At 43.1% G+C, this 22726-nt stretch overlaps 5 protein-coding genes across 6 annotated transcripts in view; 4 read left to right on the top strand and 1 right to left on the bottom strand.

The window, feature by feature from the left end:
• Window positions 1-22726, bottom strand: part of LOC123769457 (protein O-linked-mannose beta-1,2-N-acetylglucosaminyltransferase 1) — a 234757-nt gene that overhangs the window by 96754 nt on the left and 115277 nt on the right. The window lies entirely within an intron of this gene.
• On the top strand, window positions 2974-5925 carry LOC138354435 (cuticle protein 7-like). Its single transcript, XM_069308627.1, has 2 exons — window positions 2974-3035; window positions 5050-5925. Exons 1-2 carry the CDS (start codon window positions 3024-3026, stop codon window positions 5539-5541), a joined length of 504 nt encoding a protein of 167 aa, XP_069164728.1. The 5' UTR covers window positions 2974-3023; the 3' UTR covers window positions 5542-5925.
• On the top strand, window positions 10285-10593 carry LOC138354560 (pro-resilin-like). The gene has a single exon (XM_069308926.1). The coding sequence runs from the start codon at window positions 10285-10287 to the stop codon at window positions 10591-10593; it is 309 nt and encodes a 102-aa protein (XP_069165027.1).
• On the top strand, window positions 13388-16345 carry LOC138354434 (cuticle protein 7-like). The gene is made up of 2 exons (XM_069308626.1): window positions 13388-13499; window positions 15407-16345. Exons 1-2 carry the CDS (start codon window positions 13488-13490, stop codon window positions 15896-15898), a joined length of 504 nt encoding a protein of 167 aa, XP_069164727.1. The 5' UTR covers window positions 13388-13487; the 3' UTR covers window positions 15899-16345.
• Window positions 18478-20975, top strand: LOC123769458 (uncharacterized). The gene is made up of 2 exons (XM_069308625.1): window positions 18478-18608; window positions 20111-20975. The coding sequence occupies exons 1-2, from the start codon at window positions 18597-18599 to the stop codon at window positions 20624-20626; spliced, it is 528 nt and encodes a 175-aa protein (XP_069164726.1). The 5' UTR covers window positions 18478-18596; the 3' UTR covers window positions 20627-20975.

The following is a 22726-nucleotide window of genomic DNA, read 5'->3' as shown; positions in this document are numbered from 1 at the left end:
GCCAACTTGCTCACGAAGAAATCAAGATCGGCACCAAGCGAAATGCCTTGAAAGAGACGATCATCGTTCATGCATTTTACACGCCCACTTAGGGACTGTCAGTCCCAATGATCTTGTTATATCGGCAAGACAAGAAAATATCTGTCAAGACGAATGACAATGCATAAACAACAGGGTTTCATCAGGGAACAGACAATTTCTACAAAGCCCGATCACTAGGCTTATGCAGAGCAACAGCTCCATGATACTGTCTTACCGGAGTATTATGCTGAGATGTACAGTACTGTCAGTGTTATACTAAGCAGTAGAGGGCTGCAAAAGTGCTATGTTGAGGTGTACAATGCTGCCAGTGTTAATATTGAGATGTACAGTGTTGCCAGAATGTTATACTGATGTGTACAGTGTTAATAAAAAAGTGTAAAGTGGTGCCGAAGTGTTATACTGATGTGTGTGCAGTACTGACAGTGTTATACTGAGTTGTAGAGTGCTGCTGGAGTGTTATGCTGAGGTGTTCAGCACGGCCGGAGTGTTACACTGAGGTGTATAGTACTGCTGGAGTGTTAATACTGAGGTGTACTGTGCTGACAGTGTTATACTGAGGTGAACAGTATTCCCGGAGTGTTAATACTGAGGTGTACAGTGTTGTCGGAGTGTTATACTGAGGTGTACAGTGTTAATACAGTGCTGTCGGAGTGTTATACTAAGCTGTACAGTACTGCCAGTGTTATACTAAGGTGTACAGTACTGCCAGTGTTATACTAAGGTGTACAGTACTGCCAGTGTTATAGTAAGGTGTGCAGTGCTGCCGGAGAGTTACACTGAGGTGTACAGAATTTGCTGGAGTGTTAATACTGAGGTGTACAATGCTGCCGGAGTGTTAATACTGAGTACAATGCTGTCGGAGTGTTAATACTGAGGTGTACAGTACTGCCAGAGTGTTAATACTGAGGTGTACAGTGGCCTTGGAGTGTTAATACTGAGGTGTACAGTGCTGCCGGAGTGTTAATACTGAAGTGTACACTTCTGACAGTGTTAATACCGAGGTATACAGTACTTCTAGTGTTAACACTGAGGTGTACAGTGCTGCAGGAGTGTTAATACTGAGGTGTATAGTACTTCTAGTGTTAATACTGAAATGTACAGTGTTGCCAGTGTTAATACTGAGGTGTACAGAATTTCTAGTGTTATACTGATGTGTACAGTGCTGCCGGAGTGGTAATACTGAGATGTACAGTGCTGTTAGTTTTAATTTCTGAGGTGTACTATGCTGCCAGTGTTAATACTGAGGTGTACATTACTGCTAGTGTTAATATTGAGGTGTGCAATGCGGCCGGAGTGATATACTGAGGTGTACAGTGCTGCCAGTGTTAATACTGAGGTGTACAGTGTTGCCGGAGTGTTAATACTGAGGTGAACAGTGGTGCCGGAGTGTTAATACTGAGGTGTACAGTGGTGCTAGAGTGATATACTGAGGTGTACAGTGCTGCCAGAGTATTTTAATGAGGTGTACCGTGTTAATACTGAGGAGTACAATGTTGTCTGTGTTAACACTCGGATGTGCAATGTTGCCAGTGTTACTATCTAGTTGTACATTGTTAATACTGAGATATACACCGTTGTCAGTGTTAGTACAGAGGTTTAACCCATTGTCAGTGGTAATACTGAAGCGTTCAGCATTTTCAGTGTTAATACTGAGGTGTACAGTGTCGTCGGAGTGTTATACCGAGGTGTACAGTGTTATTACAGTGCTGTCGGAGTGTTATACTGAGCTGTACAGTACTGCCAGTGTTATACTAAGGTATACGGTGCTGCCGGAGAGTTACACTGAGGTGAACAGTATTTGCTGGAGTGTTAATACTGAGGTGTACAATGCTGCCAGTGTGTTAATACTGAGGTGTACAATGCAGTCGGAGTGTTAATACTGAGGTGTACAGTGCTGCCAGTATTAATCCTGAGGTGTACAGTACTGCCAGAATGTTAATACTGAGGTGTACAGTGGCATTGGAGTGTTAATACCGAGGTGTACAATTCTGCCAGTGTTAATACTGAAGTGTACACTGCTGCCAGTGTTAATACTGAGGTTACAGTACTTTTAGTGTTAATACTGAGGTGTACAGCGCTGCCGAAGTGTTAATACACTTCACAGTGTATTAATACACTGTACAGTGTTATTGAGGTGTACCTGAGGTGTACAGCGTTGTACAGTGCTGCCAGTATTAATCCTGAGGTGTACAGTACTGCCAGAATGTTAATACTGAGGTGCACAGTGGCATTGGAGTGTTAATACCGAGGTGTACAATTCTGCCAGAGTGTTAATACTGAAGTGTACACTGCTGCCAGTGTTAATACTGAGGTTACAGTACTTTTAGTGTTAATACTGAGGTGTACAGCGCTGCCGAAGTGTTAATACTGATGTGTACAGTGGTGCTGGAGTAATATACTGTGGTGTACAGTGCTGTTAAAATATTTTATTGAGGTGTACCGTGTTAATACTGAGGTGTACATTGTTGTCAGTGTTAATACTCGGATGTACAATGTTGCCAGTGTTATTATTTAGTTGTACAGTGTTAATACTGATATATACACCATTGCCAGTGTTAGTACAGAGGTTTAACCCATTGTCAGTGTTAATACTGATGTATCCAGCACTTTCATTGTTAATGCTGAGGTGTACAGTGTTAATACAGATATTTATATCGTTGCCAGTCTTAATACTGAGGTATACGGTGTTGCCAGTGTTATAATAAAGTGTACAGTGTTGCCAGTGTAATACTGAAGTGTACAGAATTGCCAGTGTTAATACTGAGATGTACTGCTCTGCCAGTGGTAATACTGAGGTGTACAACGTTACAAGTGTTAATACTGAGGTGTACAGCGTTGTCAGTGTTCATAATGGATTGTATGTAGGTTGGACTTGTCATTATATATTGAAGACGTCACGAAGGTCAGCTTGGTCGGGAGTATAAAAGGCGGCGCCATCCAGAGTCAGGCAGCATTGCTCGACCAGCGCCACAATAAGCAACATGTCAGCTAAGGTGAGTGTTCCCTACACATTTACACTGAGGTGGTTTTCCGCATCATTGAGTAAATGTACACAGTGAGTTTAATTGATCTCGAACTATAATGGTAATTAAAGTGCACTTGTTAATAATTTATCGTGGAAGTTTTAATACATAAATAAATAAATACTAAAGAAGTTTTAAGGTAGTTAGTCCGTAAACTGAACACCCACAAAAAATACCTTACTTGGCTGTTCGTCGCCTGCGTCCTCATTTGTCCTTAGCTTAAGCTTGGGTCATCCTGTCCTCACCTTAAACTTGTACATATTATAACAATGGAAAAGATCCTTGTTTGTAAATTCCAACACTCTAAGCACTTGATGACCGTTCTCCACGGCGCCACTACCACAGCTCTGCCACACCACACAACTACCACAGACCTGCCACACCACACAACTGCCAGAGACCTGCCACACCACACAACTACCACAGACCTGCCACACCACTACCACTGCTCTGCCACACCACATAACTACCACACCTCTGCCACACCACACCACTACCACAGGTCTGCCACACCACTACAACAGCTGTGCTACACTACACAATTACCGCATCTCTGCCACACAACTATCACAGCTCTGTCACACCACTACAACAGCTCTGCCACACCTCTATTACAGCTCTGCCACACCACACCACTACCACAGCTCTGCGACACTACACAACAAATCCTCCTAACATTATAGCACTTATAGCAACTATTTGATCGAACATACAAAAATGAGCTGTTGCAACCAACAATGTTCACACTTTGTACTCTACATTCATACTATACATACTCTAAATACTATTCATATTCTATATTACGCCTAAGATAGCATATAATAAGAATAGGATTTTTTTTTATTTACGCCGATAAAAAGGTTAGGTTATTTTTGTTACTCTACAATTTTACTAATATACCATTTGGGCTAATTCAGTAATACAAAACGGGAACTTTTTGGTAGACCAACAGCCCATTTTTTGTACGTTTCAGGAAATAGTTGGTAAAAGTACTACAGTTTTAGGATGACGGACCCACAACACGACACAACCAACACGGGCCTCGTAGCCTGGTGGATAGCGCGCAGAACTCGTAATTCTGTGGCGCGGGTTCGATTCCCGCACGAGGCAGAAACAAATGGGCAAAGTTTCTTTCACCCTGAATGCCCCTGTTACCTAGCAGTAAATAGGTACCTGGGAGATAGTCAGCTGTAACGGGCTGCTTCCTGGGGTTGGAGGCCTGGTCGAGGACCGGGCCGCGGGGACATTAAAAAAAAAAAGCCCCGAAATCATCTCAAGATCTCAAGATCACACCAGCAACACAAACATTCCGTAATTTCCCACCAAAAAACATGTCAACCACTGGCACTTAAATTAGTCTCACACTATTTCTCTTGAGTTGCTCGCACTCAATACCAGTTGATACACTCAATCCTAGCTGATACGCTCAATCCCAACTGATACACTCAATCCCAACTGATACACTCAATCCCAGCTGATACAACTCAATCCCAGCTGATACAACTCAATCCCAGCTGATACACTCTATTCTAGATGATACACTCAATCCCAGCTGATGCACTCAATTCAGACTGCCTCACACTCAAAATGTCTCCTGTCTGAACTAACTCTTCACCAACTCTCTATTGCACTTCAAACACTCTCTGCCCTAAAGTCATCATCCATTCGTTCAAAATAACCAACCATACTCTATAACAAAAGTATAACACACCCCTGTTAATCTTACGTGCAAGAATTCAGGCCTTTAAAGAAAATGCTTCTATTCATAGATTTGAGCTTTAAAGGCAATTTTCTTTCCATTAACTTAAGATTTTTTCAGTGCCTATTCTACTTTGGTGCAACTGGGACTCCAGTGTAACATTATACTTCTTTGAAAGACCCTCACTTATCATTAAATCATGATGTAAATTGACAAAACTATTGTATTTTCATGTGTATTGAATACATTAGAATATTGAACACTAACTCATCTCTTGTGGAACAGGTTTTCGTAACGGCAGCCATAGTGGCTGTGGTTTGTGCTGAGCCCCCACCACCATACGGGCTCCCTACACCACCACCCTACGGGCCACCTACACCACCACCCTACAGGCTCCCTACACCCCCACCATACGGGCCCCCAGCTCCACCACGCTACGGGCCAACCCCATCCTACAACGAGCCCGGCATGCCCTTCGACTTCGCCTACGCCGTTAGGGATGACTACTCCGGTAACGACTTCGCGCACGACGAGAAGAGCGACGGTAAACTCACATCCGGCTCCTACAGGGTGCTTCTCCCCGACGGACGCACTCAGATCGTCACCTTCCATGCTGACGACAACGGCTACGTCGCTGACGTCACTTACCAGGGAGAAGCCACCTATCCATCTCCATCCTACGGACCTTCACCCCCATCCTATGGACCATCACCCCCTTCCTACGGTCCCCCACCTCCAACCTACGGCCCAAAACCAACACCAAGCCCTTACGCCTAAGCCACAGATCTGATATATAATATGCGACAATGCCACTTCTATTTACGAGGACTATTTATGCCAGTGCCACCTCTTGGGTGGCTTAATCTTTATCAATCAATCAATCACCTCTAGTCACACATCTTCCTTCAACACTCCTCTGCTCACTGATTGCTACTTGTTTGCACTTTGCTTGGGAATATCCCATCCTACATTTGAATTATTCCAGCTTATTCCAAGCTGCCTTAAGCCAGCTGGCAACGTCCCAGGTGGCACCAACTGTCCCACCTGCAACTCTATTGCTTTGTCATTACGAATGGAAAACAACAGCCACCACAAAGCCTCCATATAAAGTAGTGAAATATTTTTGTAAATAAAATTACACGACTGCAAAATACGATTTTATTTACCTGTTTATATTTAGTTGATTACCTACCTTCTTACATAAAGTCGTTTAAAAAGATGTCTCCAACCCAAGGCCTTTTTCGGCAATATCTTAATTCATCAGGCTCTTGCATGCAGTAGCATGGACGCTCACACATCTACTACAACCCGGCTGATCCGGCACTTATGCTACCTATGATACAACGGCCAACATTGCAGTATGTGTCCCTAATATCAAACTATTCTACAGGGAGTTCTTTTCAACTCTTCCAAAGCGGAGGAAAGTAAGTAATGAACGAAGGGAAGAGTTATGAAAGACAGAATTGATAGAAGCGTGACTTTTATCAACACCAACCAGAAGATAGCTTTGACAGTCTACTACAAGAATCAGAAGACTGCCAACTTGGTCACGAAGAAATCAAAATCGACACCAAGCGAAATGCCTTGAAAGAGTCGATCATCGTTCATGCTTTTTACACGCCCACTTAGGGACTGTCAGTCCCAATGATTTTGTTATATCGGCAAGACAACAAAATATCTGTCAAGACGCTTGAAAAGGCAAAAACAACAGGGTTTCATCAGAGAACATACAATTTCTACAAAGCCCGATCACTAGGCTTATGCGGCCCAACAGCTCCAGGATACTGTCCTACCGGAGTGTTATGCTGAGATGTACAGTACTGTCAGAGTTATAATAAGTTGTAGAGTGCTGCAGGAATGCTATGTTGAGGTGTACAATGCTGCCAGAGTGTTTATATTGAGATGTACAGTATTGCCAGTGTTATACTGAGGTGTACAGTTTTATTACAAAAGTGTAAAGTGCTGCAGGAGTGTTATACTGATGAGTGTGCAGTACTGCCAGTGTTATACTGAGTTGTAGAGTGCTGCTGGAGTGTTATGCTGAGGTGTTCAGCACAGCCGGAGTGTTACACTAAGGTGTATAGTACTGCTGGAATGTTAATACTGAGATGTGCGGTGCTGCCAGTGTTATACTGAGGTGAACATTACTTCCGGAGTGATAATACTGAGGTGTACAGTGTTGTCGGAGTGTTATACTGAGGTGTACAGTGATAATACAGTGCTGTCGGAGTGTTATACTGAGCTGTACAGTACTGCCAGTGTTATACTAAGGTGTACATTGCTGCCGGAGAGTTACACTGAGGTGTACATTGCTGCCAGAGAGTTACACTGAGGCGTACAGTATTTGCTGGAGTGTTAATTCTGAGATGTACAATGCTGTCGGAGTGTTAATACTAAGAAGTACAGTGCTGCCAGTATTAATCCTGAGGTGTACAGTACTGCCAGAGTGTTAATACTGAGGTGTACAGTGCTGCCGGAGTGTTAATACTGAAGTGTACCCGGCTGCCAGTGTTAATACCGAGGTGTACAGTGGTGCCGGAGTGTTAATACTGAGGTGTACAATACTTCTAGTGTTAATACTGAAATGTACATTTCAGTACAGTGTTCCAGTGCTGCGAGTTTCAGTGTTACATATCAGTGTTGTCAGTGTTCCAGTGCTGCCAGTGTTAATACTGAGGTGTACAGTACTTCTAGTGGTAATACTGATGTGTACAGTGCTGCCGGAGTGTTAATACTGAGGTGTACAGTTCTGTCAGTTTTAATACTGAGGTGTACAAATCGGCCAGTGTTAATGCTGAGGTATACAGTACTGCTAGTGTTAATACTGAGGAGTACAATGCTGCCGGAGTTTTAATACTGAGGTGTACAGTGCTGCCAGTGTTAATACTGAGGTGCACAGTGGTGCCGGACTGTTAATACTGAGGTGTACAGTGGTGCTGAAGTGGTATACTGAGGTGTAAAGTGCTGCCAGAGTGTTATAATGAGGTGTACTGTGTTAATACTGAGGTGTACAATGTTGTCAGTGTTAATACTCGGATGTACAATGTTGCCAGTGTTACTATTTAGTTGTACAGTGTTATTACTGAAATATACACCGTTGCCCGTGATAGTACAGAAGTTTAACCCATTGTCAGTGTTAATATTGAAGTGTCCAATATTTTCAGTGTTAATGCTGAGGGGTACAGTGTTAATGCAGATATTTATATCGTTGCCAGTCTTAATACTGAGGTGTACGGTGTTGCCAGTGTTATATTAAGTGTACAGTGTTGCCAGTGTTATACTGAAGTGTACAGCATTGCCAGTGTTAATACTGAGATGTACTGCTCTGCCAGTGGTAATACTGAGGTGTACAACGTTAGAAGTGTTAATACTGAGGTGTACAGCGTTGTCAGTGTTCATAATGGATTGTATGTAGGTGGGACTTGTCATTATATATTGAAGACGTCGCGAAGGTCAGCTTGGTCGGGAGTATAAAAGTCGGCGCCATCCAGAGTCAGGCAGCATTGCTCGACCAGCGCCACAATAAGCAACATGTCAGCTAAGGTGAGTGTTCCCTACACATTTACACTGAGGTGGTTTTCCGCATCATTGAGTAAATGTACACAGTGAGTTTAATTAATCTCGAACTATAATGGTAATTAAAGTGCACTTGTTAATAATTTATCGTGGAAGTTTTAATAAATAAATAAATAAATACTAAAGAGGTTTTAAGGTAGTTAGTCCTTAAACTGAACACCCACAAAAAATACCTTACTTGGCTGTTCTTCGCCTGCGTCCTCATTTGTCCTTAGCTTAAGCTTGGGTCATCTTGTCCTCACCTTAAACTTGTACATATTATAACAATGGAAAAGATCCTTGTTTGTAAATTCCAACACTCTAAGCACTTGATGACCGTTCTCCACGACGCCACAACCACAGCTCTGCCACACCACACAACTACCACAGACCTGCCACACCACACAACTGCCATAGACCTGCCACAGCACACAACTACCACAGACCTGCCACACCACTACCACAGCTCTGCCACACCACACAACTACCACAGCTCTGCCACACCACACCACTACCACAGGTCTGCCACACCACTACAACAGCTGTGCTACACTACACAATTACCGCATCTCTGCCACACAACTATCACAGCTCTGTCACACCACTACAACAGCTCTGCCACATCTCTATCACAGCTCTGCCACACCACACCTCTACCACAGCTCTGCAACACTACACAACAAATCCTCCTAACATTATAGCACTTATAGCAACTATTTGATCGAACATACAAAAATGAGCTGTTGCAACCAACAATGTTCACACTTTGTACTCTACATTCATACTATACATACTCTAAATACTATTCGTACTCTATATTATGCCTAAGATAGCATATAATAAGCATAGGATTTTTTTTATTTACGCCGATAAAAAGGTTAGGTTATTTTTGTTGCTCTACAATTTTACTAATATATCATTTGGGCTAATTCAGTAATACAAAACGGGAACTTTTTGGTAGACCAACAGCCCATTTTTTGTACGTTTCAGGAAATAGTTGGTAAAAGTACTACAGTTTCAGGAGGACGGGCCCACAACACGACACAACCAACACCAGCAACACAAACATTCCGTAATTTCCCAACAAAAAACATGTCAACCACTGGCACTTAAATTAGTCTCACACAATTTCTCTTGAGTTGCTCGCACTCAATCCCAGTTGATACACTCAATCCGAGCTGATAAACTCAATCCCAGCTGATACACTCAATCTCAGCTGATACGCTCAATCCCAACTGATACACTCAATCCCAACTGATACACTCAATCCCAGCTGATACAACTCAATCCCAGCTGATACAACTCAATCCCAACTGATACACTCAATCCCAGATGATACACTCAATCCCAACTGATGCACTCAATTCAGACTGCCTCACACTCAAAATGTCTCCTGTCTGAACTAACTCTTCACCAACTCTCTGTTGCACTTTAACACTCTCTGCCCTAAAGTCATCATCCATTCGTTCAAAATAACCAACCATACTCTATAACAAAAGTATAACACACCCCTGTTAATCTTACGTGCAAGAATTCAGGCCTTTAAAGAAAATGCTTCTATTCATAGATTTGAGCTTTAAAGGCAATTTTCTTTCCATTAACTTAAGATTTTTTCAGTGCCTATTCTACTTTGGTGCAACTGGGACTCCAGTGTAACATTATACTTCTTTGAAAGACCCTCACTTATCATTAAATCATGATGTAAATTGACAAAATTATTGTATTTTCATGTGTATTGAATACATTAGAATATTGAACACTAACTCATCTCTTGTGGAACAGGTTTTCGTAGCGGCAGCCATAGTGGCTGTGGTTTGTGCTGAGCCCCCACCACCATACGGGCTCCCTACACCACCACCCTACGGGCCTCCTACACCACCACCCTACAGGCCCCCTACACCCCCACCATACGGGCCCCCAGCTCCACCACGCTATGGGCCAACCCCATCCTACAACGAGCCCGGCATGCCATTTGACTTCGCCTACGCCGTTAGGGATGACTACTCCGGAAACGACTTCGCGCACGACGAGAAGAGCGACGGTAAACTCACATCCGGCTCCTACAGGGTGCTTCTCCCCGACGGACGCACTCAGATCGTCACCTTCCATGCTGACGACAACGGCTACGTCGCTGACGTCACCTACCAGGGAGAAGCCACCTATCCATCTCCATCCTACGGACCTTCACCCCCATCCTATGGACCATCACCCCCTTCCTACGGTCCTCCACCTCCAACCTACGGCCCAAAACCAACACCAAGCCCTTACGCCTAAGCCACAGATCTGATATATAATATGCGACAATGCCACCTCTATTTACAAGGGCTATTCATGCCAGTGCCACCTCTTGGGTGGCTTAATCATCATCAATCAATCAATCACCTCTAGTCACTCATCTTCCTTCAACACTCCTCTGCTCACTGAATGCTGCTTGTTTCTACTTTGCTTGAGAATATCCCATCCTACACTTGAATTATTCCAGCTTATTCCAAGCTGCCTTAAGCCAGCTGGCAGCGTCCCAGGTGGCACCAACTGTCCCACCTGCAACTCTATTCCTTTGCCATTACGAATGGAAAACAACAGCCACCACAAAGCCTCCATATGACTACTATGCATAAAACATACATAAACTACATAAAGCATATGTAGCATATGCTACATAGACTACATAAAGCATATGACTACTTTATAGTAGTTAAATATTTTTGTAAATAAAATTACACGACTGCAAAACACGATTTTATTTACCTGTTTATATTTTGTCGATTACCTACCTACTTACATAAAGTCGTTTAAAAAGATGTCTCCAACCCAAGGCCTTGTTCGGCAATATCTTAATTCATCAGGCTCTTGCATGCAGTAGCATGGACGCTCACACATCTACTACAACCCGGCTGATCCGGTACTTATGCTACCTATGATACAATGGCCAACATTGCAGTATGTGTCCCTTACATCAAACTATTCTACAGCGAGTTCTTTTCAACTCTTCCAAAGCGGAGGAAAGTAAGTAATGAACGAAGGGAAGAGTCATGAAAGACAGAATTGATAGAAGCGTGACTTTTATCAACACTAACCAGAAGATAGCTTTGACAGTTTACTACAAGAAACAGAAGACTGCCAACTTGGTCACGAAGAAATCAAAATCGACACCAAGCGAAATGCCTTGAAAGAGACGATCATCGTTCATGCTTTTTCACGGCCACTTAGGGACTGTCAGTCCCAATGATTTTGTTATATCGGCAAGACAACAAAATATGTCAAGACGCTTGACAAGGTAAAAAAACAGGGTTTTATCAGAGAACATAGAATATATACAAAGCCCGATCACTAGGCTTATGCGGACCAACAGCTCCATGATACTGTCCTACCGGAGTGTTATGCTGAGATGTACAGTACTGTCAGAGTTATAATAAGTTGTAGAGTGCTGCAGGAATGCTATGTTGAGGTGTACAATGCTGCCAGTGTTTATATTGAGATGTATAGTGTTGCCAGTGTTATACTGAGGTGTACAGTTATATTACAGAAGTGTAAAGTGCTGCAGGAGTGTTATACTGATGTGAGTGCAGTACTGCCTGTGTTATACTGAGTTGTAGAGTGCTGCTGGAGTGTTAATACTGAGATGTGCGGTGCTGCCAGTGTTATACTGAGGTGAACAGTACTTCCGGAGTGATAATACTGAGGTGTACAGTGTTGTCGGAGTGTTATACTGAGGTGTACAGTGATAATACAGTGCTGTCGGAGTGTTATACTGAGCTGTACAGTACTGCCAGTGTTATACTAAGGTGTACATTGCTGCCGGAGAGTTACACTGAGGTGTACAGTATTTGCTGGAGTGGTAATACTGAGATGTACAATGCTGTCGGAGTGTTAATACTGAGGTGTTCAATGCTGTCAGAGTGTTAATACTAAGGTGTACAGTGCTGCCAGTATTAATCCTGAGGTGTACAGTACTGCCAGTGTTAATACTGAGGCGTACAGTGGCTTTGGAGTGTTAATATTGAGGTGTACAGTGCTGCCGGAGTGTTAATACTGAAGTGTACACGGCTGCCAGTGTTAATACTGAGGTGTACAGTGCTGCCGGAGTGTTAATACTGAGGTGTACAGTACTTCTAGTGTTAATACTGAAATGTACATTTCAGTACAGTGTTCCAGTGCTGCCAGTTTCAGTGTTACATTTCAGTGTTGTCAGTGTTCCAGTGCTCCCAGTGTTAATACTGAGGTGTACAGTACTTCTAGTGGTAATACTGATGTGTACAGTGCTGCCGGAGTGTTAATACTGAGGTGCTCAGTGCTGACAGTGTTAATACTGAGCTGTACAGTAATTCTAGTTTTAATACTGAGGTGTACAGTGCTGCCGGAGTTTTAATACTGAGGTGTACATTTCTGTCAGTTTTAATACTGAGGTGTACAATTCTGCCAGTGTTAATGCTGAGGTATACAGTACTGCTAGTGTTAATACTGAGGAGTACAACGCTGCCGGAGTTTTAATACTGAGGTGTACAGTGCTGCCAGTGTTAATACTGAGGTGCACAGTGGTGCCGGACTGTTAATACTGAGGTGTACAGTGGTGCTGAAGTGGTATACTGAGGTGTAAAGTGCTGCCAGAGTGTTTTAATGAGGTGTACTGTGTTAATACTGAGGTGTACAATGTTGTCAGTGTTAATACTCGGATGTACAATGTTGCCAGTGTAACTATTTAATTGTACAATGTTATTACTGAAATATACACCGTTGCCCGTGTTAGTACAGAAGTTTAACCCATTGTCAGTGTTAATATTGAAGTGTCCAATATTTTCAGTGTTAATGCTGAGGTGTACAGTGTTAATGCAGATATTTATATCGTTGCCAGTCTTAATACTGAGGTGTACGGTGTTGCCAGTGTTATATTAAGTGTACAGTGTTGCCAGTGTTATACTGAAGTGTACAGCATTGCCAGTGTTAATACTGAGATGTACTGCTCTGCCAGTAGTAATACTGAGGTGTACAACGTTAGAAGTGTTAATACTGAGGTGTACAGCGTTGTCAGTGTTCATAATGGATTGTATGTAGGTGGGACTTGTCATTGTATATTGAAGACGTCGCGAAGGTCAGCTTGGTCGGGAGTATAAAAGGCGGCGCCATCCAGAGTCAGGCAGCATTGCTCGACCAGCGCCACAATAAGCAACATGTCAGCTAAGGTGAGTGTTCCCTACACATTTACACTGACGTATTTTTTCCGCATCATTGAATATATGTACACAGTGGGTTCAATTGATCTCGATTTATAATGAGAATTGAAGTGTACTTGTTAGTAATTTATCGTAGAAGTTTTAATAAATAAATAAATAAATAAATACTAAAGAAGTTTTAGGGTAGGTAGTCCTTAAATTGAACACACACAAAAATACCTTACGTGGCTGTTCTTCGCCTGCTTCCTCATTTGTCCTTAGATTAAGCTCGAGTCATTTTCTCCTCACCTTACACTTGTACATATTAATGTACAATGTTTTAATTTATATTATAATTATGGGGAAGATCTTTGTTTGTAAATTCCAACACTCCAAGCACTTGACAACCGTCCTCCACGACGCCACTACCACAGCTCTGCCACACCACACCATTACCACAGCTCTGCCACATCACACAACTACCACAGACCTGCCACACCGCACAACTACTTCATCCTTGCCACAACACTACCACAGCTCTACCACACCACACAACTACCACAGCTCTGCCACACCACTACCACAGTTCTGCCACACCACACCACTACCACAGCTCTGCCACACCACACAACTATCACAGCTCTGCCACACCACACAACTACCACAGCTCTGCCACTCAACTACCACTATCACAGCTCTGCCACACAACTAGTACTATTACAGTTCTGCCCCACCACACAACTACCACAGCCCTGCCCTACCACTACCACAGCTCTGCTACACTACACAACTACCACATATCTGCCACACCAGTACCACAGCTCTACCACACAACACAACTATTACAGCTCTGCTACACCACTACAAGAGCTCTGCCACACTGCACAACTACAACAGCTCTGCCACACAACTACCACATCTCTGCCACACCACATCACTACAACAGCTCTGCCACACCACTACCACAGCTCTGCCACACCACACCATTACCACAGCTCTGCAACACCACACAACAAATCCTCCTAACATTATAGCAACTATTTGATCGAACATTAAAAAATGAGCTGTTGCAACCAACAATATTCACACTTTGTACTCTGCATTCATACTATACATACTCAAAATACTGTTCATACTCTATATTATGCCTAAGATAGCATATATTTGGCCTAGATTTTTTTTTTAGTTACGCCTATAAAAAGGATAGGTTATTTTTGTTTATTTTCAATTTTACTAATATACCATTTGGGCTAATTCAGAAATATAAAACGTGAACTTTTTGGTAGTCCAACAGCCCATTTTTTGTACGTTTCAGGAAATAGTTGGTAAAAGTACTACAGTTTTAGGAGGACAGGCCACCACACGACGCAACCAACACCAGCAACACAAACATTCCGTAATTTCCCACCTAAAACATGTCAATCACTGGCACTTAAATTAATTTCATACTATTTCTCTTGAGCTGCTCGCACTCACTTCCAGCTGATACTCTCAATCCCAGCTGATACACTCAGTTCAGACTGCCTCACACTCATAATGTCTCTTGTCTGAACTAACTCTTCACCAACCCTCAATTGCACTTGAACACCCTCTTCCCTAAAATCATCCTGATCCATTCGTTCATTATGACCAACCATAATTTATAACAAGAGTATAAAACACCCTTGTTAATCTTACGTGCAAGAATTCAGGCATTTAAAACAAATGCTTCTATTCACAGATTTGAGCTTTAAAGGCAATTTTCTTTCCATTAACTTAATATTTTTTCACTGCCTATTCTACTTTGGTGCAACTGGGACTCTAGAGAAACATTATACTTCTTTGATGAACCCTTACTTAGCATTAAATCATGATGTAAATTGACAAAATTACTGCATTTTCATGTGTATTGAATACATAAGAATATTGAACACTAACTCATCTCTCTTGTGGAACAGGTCTTCGTAGCGGCAGCCATAGTGGCTGTGGTTTGTGCTGAGCCCCCACCACCATACGGGCTCCCTACACCACCACCCTACGGGCCACCTACACCACCACCCTACAGGCCCCCTACACCCCCACCATACGGGCCCCCAGCTCCACCACGCTATGGGCCAACCCCATCCTACAACGAGCCCGGCATGCCTTTCGACTTCGCCTACGCCGTTAGGGATGACTACTCCGGTAACGACTTCGCGCACGACGAGAAGAGCGACGGTAAACTCACATCCGGCTCCTACAGGGTGCTTCTCCCCGACGGACGCACTCAGATCGTCACCTTCCATGCTGACGACAACGGCTACGTCGCTGACGTCACCTACCAGGGAGAAGCCACCTATCCATCTCCATCCTACGGACCTTCACCCCCATCCTATGGACCATCACCCCCTTCCTACGGTCCCCCACCTCCAACCTATGGCCCAAAACCAACACCACGCCATTACGCCTAAGCCCCAGATCTGATATATAACTTGCGACAATGCCATCTCTATTCACACGGACTATTCATGCCAGTGCCACCTCTTGGGTGGCTTAATTTTCATCAATCAATCACCTCTAGTCACACATCTTCCTTCAACACTCCTCTGCTCACTGATTACTACTTGTTTCCACTTTGCTTGGGAATATCCCAGCCTGCACTTGAATTATTCCAGCTTATTCCAAGCTGCCTTAAGCCAGCTGGCAGCGTCCCAGGTTGTTGTTGTTAAAGATTCGTTACCTGGAACAAAGTTCTAAGTAGCACGGGCTATGGTGAGCCCGTAACTGTCCTACATGCAACTCTATTGCTTTGTCATTACAAATGGAAAACAAGCAGCTACCACAAGGCCTTCAAATACAGTGGTCAATTATTTTTCTAAATAAAATTACAAGACTGCAAAACACGATTTAATTTACCTGTTTACCTGTAGTCCATTACCTACCTACTTACCTATAGTCGGCTTAAAAAGTTATCTCCAACCCAAGGCCTTGTTCGGCAATAACTTAATCCATCAGGTTCTTGCTTGCAGTAGCATGCACCCCCACACATCTTCTACAACCCGGCTGATCCGGCACTTATGCTACCTCTGATACAATGGCCAACATTGCAGTATGTGTCCCTTACATCAAACTATTCTACAGGGAGTTCTTTTCAACTCTTCCAAAGCGGAGGAAAGTAAGTAATGAGCGAAGGGAAGAGTCCTGAAAGATGGTATTGATAGACACGTGACCGTTATGAATACCAACCAGAAGATAGCGTTGACAGTCTGCAACAAGAAACAGAAGACTGCCAACTTGCCCAGGAAGAAATCTAGATCGGCACCAAGCGAAATGCCTTGAAAGAGACCATTATCGTTAATGCATTTTACATGGCCACTTAGTGACTGTCAGTCCTAATGATCTTATATCGGCAAGACAATAAAATATCTGTCAAGACACTTGACAATGCACAAACAACAGGGTTTCATCAATGAACATATAATTTCTACAAAGCCCGATCACTAGACATATGCTGACCAACAGCGCCATGATACAGTGCTACCAGAGTGTTATGCTGAGGTGTACAGTACTGCCAATGTTATACTAAGTTGTAGAGTGCTGCAGGAGTGTTATGCTGAAATGTACAGTGTTGCCGGAGTGTTAATACTGAGATGTATAGTGTTGCCGGAGCGTTATACTGAGGTGTACAGTGGTAATACAGAAGTGTACAGTGCTGCCGGAGTGTTATACTGAGGTGTGCAGTACTGCAATTGTTATACTGAGTTGTAGAGTGCTGCTGAGGTGTTCAGCAAGGCCGGAGTGTTACACTGAGGTGTATAGTACTGTTGGAGTGTTAATACTGAGGTGTACGGTGCTGCCAGTGTCATACTGAGGTGAACAGTGCTGCCGAAGTGTTAATACATAGGAGTACAGTATTGTCGGAGTGTTATACTGAGGTGTACAGTGTTAATACAGTTCTGTCGGAGTGTTATATTGAGCTGTACAGTACTGCCAGTATTATACTATGGTGTACAGTGCTGCCGGAGTGTTATACAGATGTGTAGAGTGCTGCCAGAGTGTTAATAGTGAGGAGTACAATGCTGCTGGAGTGTTAATAATGAGGTGTAGAGCGCTGCCAGTGTTATACTGAGGTGTACAGTACCGCAGGAGTGTTATAATGAAATGTACAGTACTGCCAGTGTTAATACTGAGGTGTACATTGCTTCCAGAGTATTATACTGATGTGTACAGTGCTGCCAGTGTTAATACTGAAGTGTACAGTGCTGCCAGTGTTAATACTAAGGTGTACAGTACTTCTAGTACTTCTAGTTTTAATACTGAGGTGTACAGTGCTGTCAGTTTTAATACTGAGGTGTACAGTGTTAATACTGAGGTGTACAGTACTGCTAGTGTTAATTCTGAGGTGTATAATGCTGAAGAAGTGTTAATGCTGAGGTGTACAGTGCTGCCAGTGTTAATACTAAGGTATACAGTTTTGCTGAAGTGTTAATACTAAGGTATACAGTTTTGCTGAAGTGTTAATACTAAGGTATACAGTTTTGCTGAAGTGTTAATACTAAGGTATACAGTTTTGCTGAAGTGTTAATACTGAGGTGTACAATGCTGCTGGAGTGATATACTGAGGTGTACAGTGCTGACAGAGTGTTTTAATGAGGTGTACCGTGTTTATACTGAGGTGTACAATGTTGCCAGTGTTAATACTGGGATGTACAATGTTGCCAGTGTTACTATTTAGGTGTTCAGTGTTAATATTGAGATATACACTGGTGCCAGTGTTAGTACAGAGGTCTGCAGCGTTGTTAGTGTTAATACTGAAGTGTCCAGCATTTTCAGTGTTAATACTGAGGTGTAGTGTTAACACAGATATTTATATCTTTGCCACTCTTAATACTGAGGTGTACGGTGTTGCCAGTGTTATACTAAAGTGTACAGTGTTGCCAGTGTTATACTGAAGTGTATAGCATTGCCAGTGTTAATACTGAGATGTACAGCATTACAAGTGTTGATGCTGAGGTGTACAGCGTTGTCAGTGTTCATAATGGATTGTATGAAGGTGGGACTTGTCATTATTTATTGTTGACGTCACGAAGGTCAGCTTGGACGAGAGTATAAAAGGCGGCGCCATCCAGAGTCAGGCACCATTGCTCGACCAGCGCCACAAGAAGCAACATGTCAGCTAAGGTGAGTGTTCCCTACACATTTACTCTGAGTTTTTTTTCCGCATCATTGTGTATATGTACTCAGTGAGTTTAATTGATCTCGAATATAATGAGAATTAATTGTACTTGTCAGTAATTTATCGTGGACGTTTTAATAAATAAATAAATACTAAAAAGGTTTAAGGTAGTTAGTCCTTAAACTGAACACACAAAAATGCCTTACTAGGCTGTTCTTCGCCTGCTTCCTCATTTGTCCTTAGCTTAAGCCGGCGTCATCTTTTACTCACCTTTCACTTGTACGTATTATAACAATGGAGAAGATCCTTGTTTGTAAACTCCTACACTCCAAGCACCGTTCTCCACGTTCACCACTACCACAGCTCTGCCACACCACACCACACCATTACCACAGCTCTGCCACACCACACCACACCATTACCACAGCTCTGCCACACCACACCATTACCATAGCTCTGCCACACCACACCATTACCACAGATTTGCCACACCTCACCACACCACTACCACAGTTCTGCCACACCACACCACTACTACAGCTCTGCCACACCACATCAATACCACAGATCTGCAACATCACACAACAAATCCTCCTAACATTATAGCACTTATAGCAACTATTTGAACGAACAAACAAAAATGAGCTGTTGCAACCAACAATGTTCACACTTTGTACTCTGCATTCATACTATACATACTCTAAATACTGTTCATACTTTACATACTCTATATTATGCCTAAGATAGCATATATTAGGCCTAGGATTTTTTTTATTTACGCCTATAAAAAGGCTAGGTTATTTTTGTTACTTTTCAATTCTATTAATATACTATTTGGGCTAATTCAGTAATACAAAACGGGAATTTTTGGTAGTCCAACAGCCCATTTTTTGTACGTTTCAGAAAATAGTTGGTAAAAGTACTACAGTTTTAGAAGGACGGGCCACCACACGACGCAACCAACACCAGCAACACAAACATTCCGTAATTTCCCACCTAAAACATGTCAATCACTGGCACTTAAATTAATTTCACACTATTTCTCTTGAGCTGCTCGCACTCAATCGCAGCTGATACTTTCAATTCAGACTGCCTCACACTCATAATGTCTCCATTCTGAACTAACTCTTCACCAACCCTCAATTGCATATGAACACTCTCTTCCCTAAAGTCATCATCCATTCGTTCAATATGACCAACCATAATGTATAATAAGAGCATAACAAACTGCCGTTAATCTTACGTGCAAGAATTCAGGCATTTAACAAAAAAACTGGTTCTATTCACAGATTTGAGCTTTAAAGACAATTTTCTTTCCTTTAACTTAAGATTTTTTCACAGCCTATTCTACTTTGGTGCAACGGGGACTCTAGTGGAACACTATTCTTCTTTGATGGACCCCTTACTTATCAATAAATTATGATGGAAATTGACAAAACTACTATATATTCATGTGTATTGAGTACATTAGAATATTGAACACTAACTCATCTCTCTTGTGGAACAGGTCTTCGTAGCGGCAGCCATAGTGGCTGTGGTGTGTGCTGAGCCCCCACCACCATACGGGCTCCCTACACCACCACCCTATGGGCCTCCTACACCACCACCCTACGGGCCTCCTACACCACCACATTACAGGCCCCCTACACCCCCACCATACGGGCCCCCAGCTCCACCACGCTATGGGCCAACCCCATCCTACAACGAGCCCGGCATGCCCTTCGACTTCGCCTACGCCGTTAGGGATGACTACTCCGGTAACGACTTCGCGCACGACGAGAAGAGCGACGGTAAGCTCACATCCGGCTCCTACAGGGTGCTTCTCCCCGACGGACGCACTCAGATCGTCACCTTCCATGCTGACGACAACGGCTACGTTGCTGACGTCACCTACCAGGGAGAAGCCACCTATCCATCTCCATCCTACGGACCTTCACCCCCATCCTATGGACCATCACCCCCTTCCTACGGTCCCCCGCCTCCAACCTATGGCCCAAAACCAACACCACACCCCTACGCCTAAGCCCCAGATCTGATATATAACATGCAACAATACCATCTTTATTCACATAGGTTATTCATGCCAGTGCAACCTCTTGGGTGACTTAATCTTCATCAATCAATCAATCACCTCTAGTCACACATCTTCCTTCAACACTCCTCTGCTCACTGATTACTACTAGTTCCTACTTTGCTTGGGAATATCCCAGCCTGCACTTGAATTATTCCAGCTTATTCCAAGCTGCCTTAAGCCACCTGGCAGCGTCCCAGGTGGCACCAACTGTCCCACCTGCAACTCTATTGCTTTGTCATTACAAATGGAAAACAAACAGCTATCAGAAGGCCTTCAAATATAGTAGTCAATTATTTATGTAAATAAAATTACACGACTGCAAAACACGATTTTATTTACCTGTTTACCTGTAATCGATTACCTACCTACTTACACACAGTCGGTTTAAAAAGTTGTCTCCAACCCAAGGCTTTGTTCGGAAATACCTTAATCCATCAGGCTCTTGCATGCAGCAGCATGGACGCCCACACATCCACTACAACTCGGCTGATCCGGCACTTATGCTACCTCTGATACAACGGCCAACATTGCAGTATGTATCCCTTATATCAAACTAATCTACAGGGAGTTCTTTCAACTCTTCCAAAGGGGAGGAAAGTAAGTAATGAATGAAGGGAAGAGTCCTGAAAGAAAGTATTGATAGAAACGTGACCCTTATCAACACCAACCAGAAGATAGCGTTGACAGTCTACTACAAGAGACAGAAGACTGCCAACTTGCTCACGAAGAACTCTAGATCGGCACCAAGCGATGAACATAAAAAATATAGATAAGATTCGTGCTTGAATAATGGATCTAACTCTTTTTTTCGTTGCATGATTTAACACACACACACACACACACACACACACACAATCACAGTGTGTGTGGGACCAAAGAGCCAGAGCTCAACCCCCGCAAGCACAATTAGGTAAGTACACACACACACACACACACACACACACACACACACACACACACACACACACACACATACATACACACATGATACGGTACCGCACATGAGACTGCTATACAAACTTGAGAGGCAGGCAGGAGTAAGCGGAAAGGCCCTAGTATGGGTGAAGAACTACCTAACAGGAAGGAGCCAGAGGGTAATGGTAAGGGGCGAAAAGTCGGAGTGGCGAACAGTAACAAGTGGAGTACCTCAAAGATCGGTGCTGGGACCAATCCTCTTTCTAATTTACGTAAATGATATGTTTACAGGAGTGGAATCATACATGTCAATGTTTGCAGATGACGCAAAATTAATGAGAAGAGTTGTGACAGACGAGGATTGTAGGATCCTCCAAGAGGACTTAAACAGGCTGCAGAGATGGTCAGGGAAATGGCTACTGGAGTTTAACACCAGTAAATGTAAAGTTATGGAAATGGGATCAGGTGACAGGAGACCAAAGGGACAGTACACAATGAAGGGGAACAGCCTACCTGTAACGATTCGAGAAAGAGACCTGGGAGTGGATGTGACACCTAATCTAACTCCTGAGGCACATATAAATAGGATAACGACAGCAGCGTACTCTACACTGGCGAAAATTAGAACTTCATTCAGAAACCTAAATGAGGAAGCTTTTAGGGCGCTTTACACTGCCTACGTGAGACCCGTCTTAGAGTATGCCGCGCCATCATGGAGCCCCCACCTGAAGAAACACAAAGAAACTGGAGAAGGTTCAGAGGTTTGCGACGAGGCTTGTCCCAGAGTTACGAGGGATGGGATATGAAGAGCGGCTGAAGGAACTGAACCTTACGACACTAGAGAAAAGAAGGGAGAGAGGAGATATGATAGGGACATATAAAATACTCAGGGGAATTGACAAAGTGGAAATAGATGAAATGTTCACACGTAATAATAACAGAACGAGGGGACATGGGTGGAAACTGGAAACTCAGATGAGTCACAGAGATGTTAGGAAGTTTTCTTTTAGCGTGAGAGTAGTAGAAAAATGGAATGCACTTGGGGAACAGGTTGTGGAAGCAAATACTATTCATACTTTTAAAACTAGGTATGATAGGGAAATGGGACAGGAGTCATTGCTGTAAACAACCGAT

This window comes from Procambarus clarkii, chromosome 63 (assembly GCF_040958095.1).
Source record: "Procambarus clarkii isolate CNS0578487 chromosome 63, FALCON_Pclarkii_2.0, whole genome shotgun sequence".
Lineage (NCBI taxonomy): Eukaryota > Metazoa > Arthropoda > Malacostraca > Decapoda > Cambaridae > Procambarus > Procambarus clarkii.
Note: the sequence above shows the minus strand (reverse complement) of the source record. Positions and strands in the feature narration are given on the sequence as shown.

Coding starts and splice junctions, on each gene's coding strand:
- LOC138354560 (XM_069308926.1), top strand. CDS start 10,285: ATGCCATTTGACTTCGCCTACGCCGTTAGGGATGACTACTCCGGAAAC.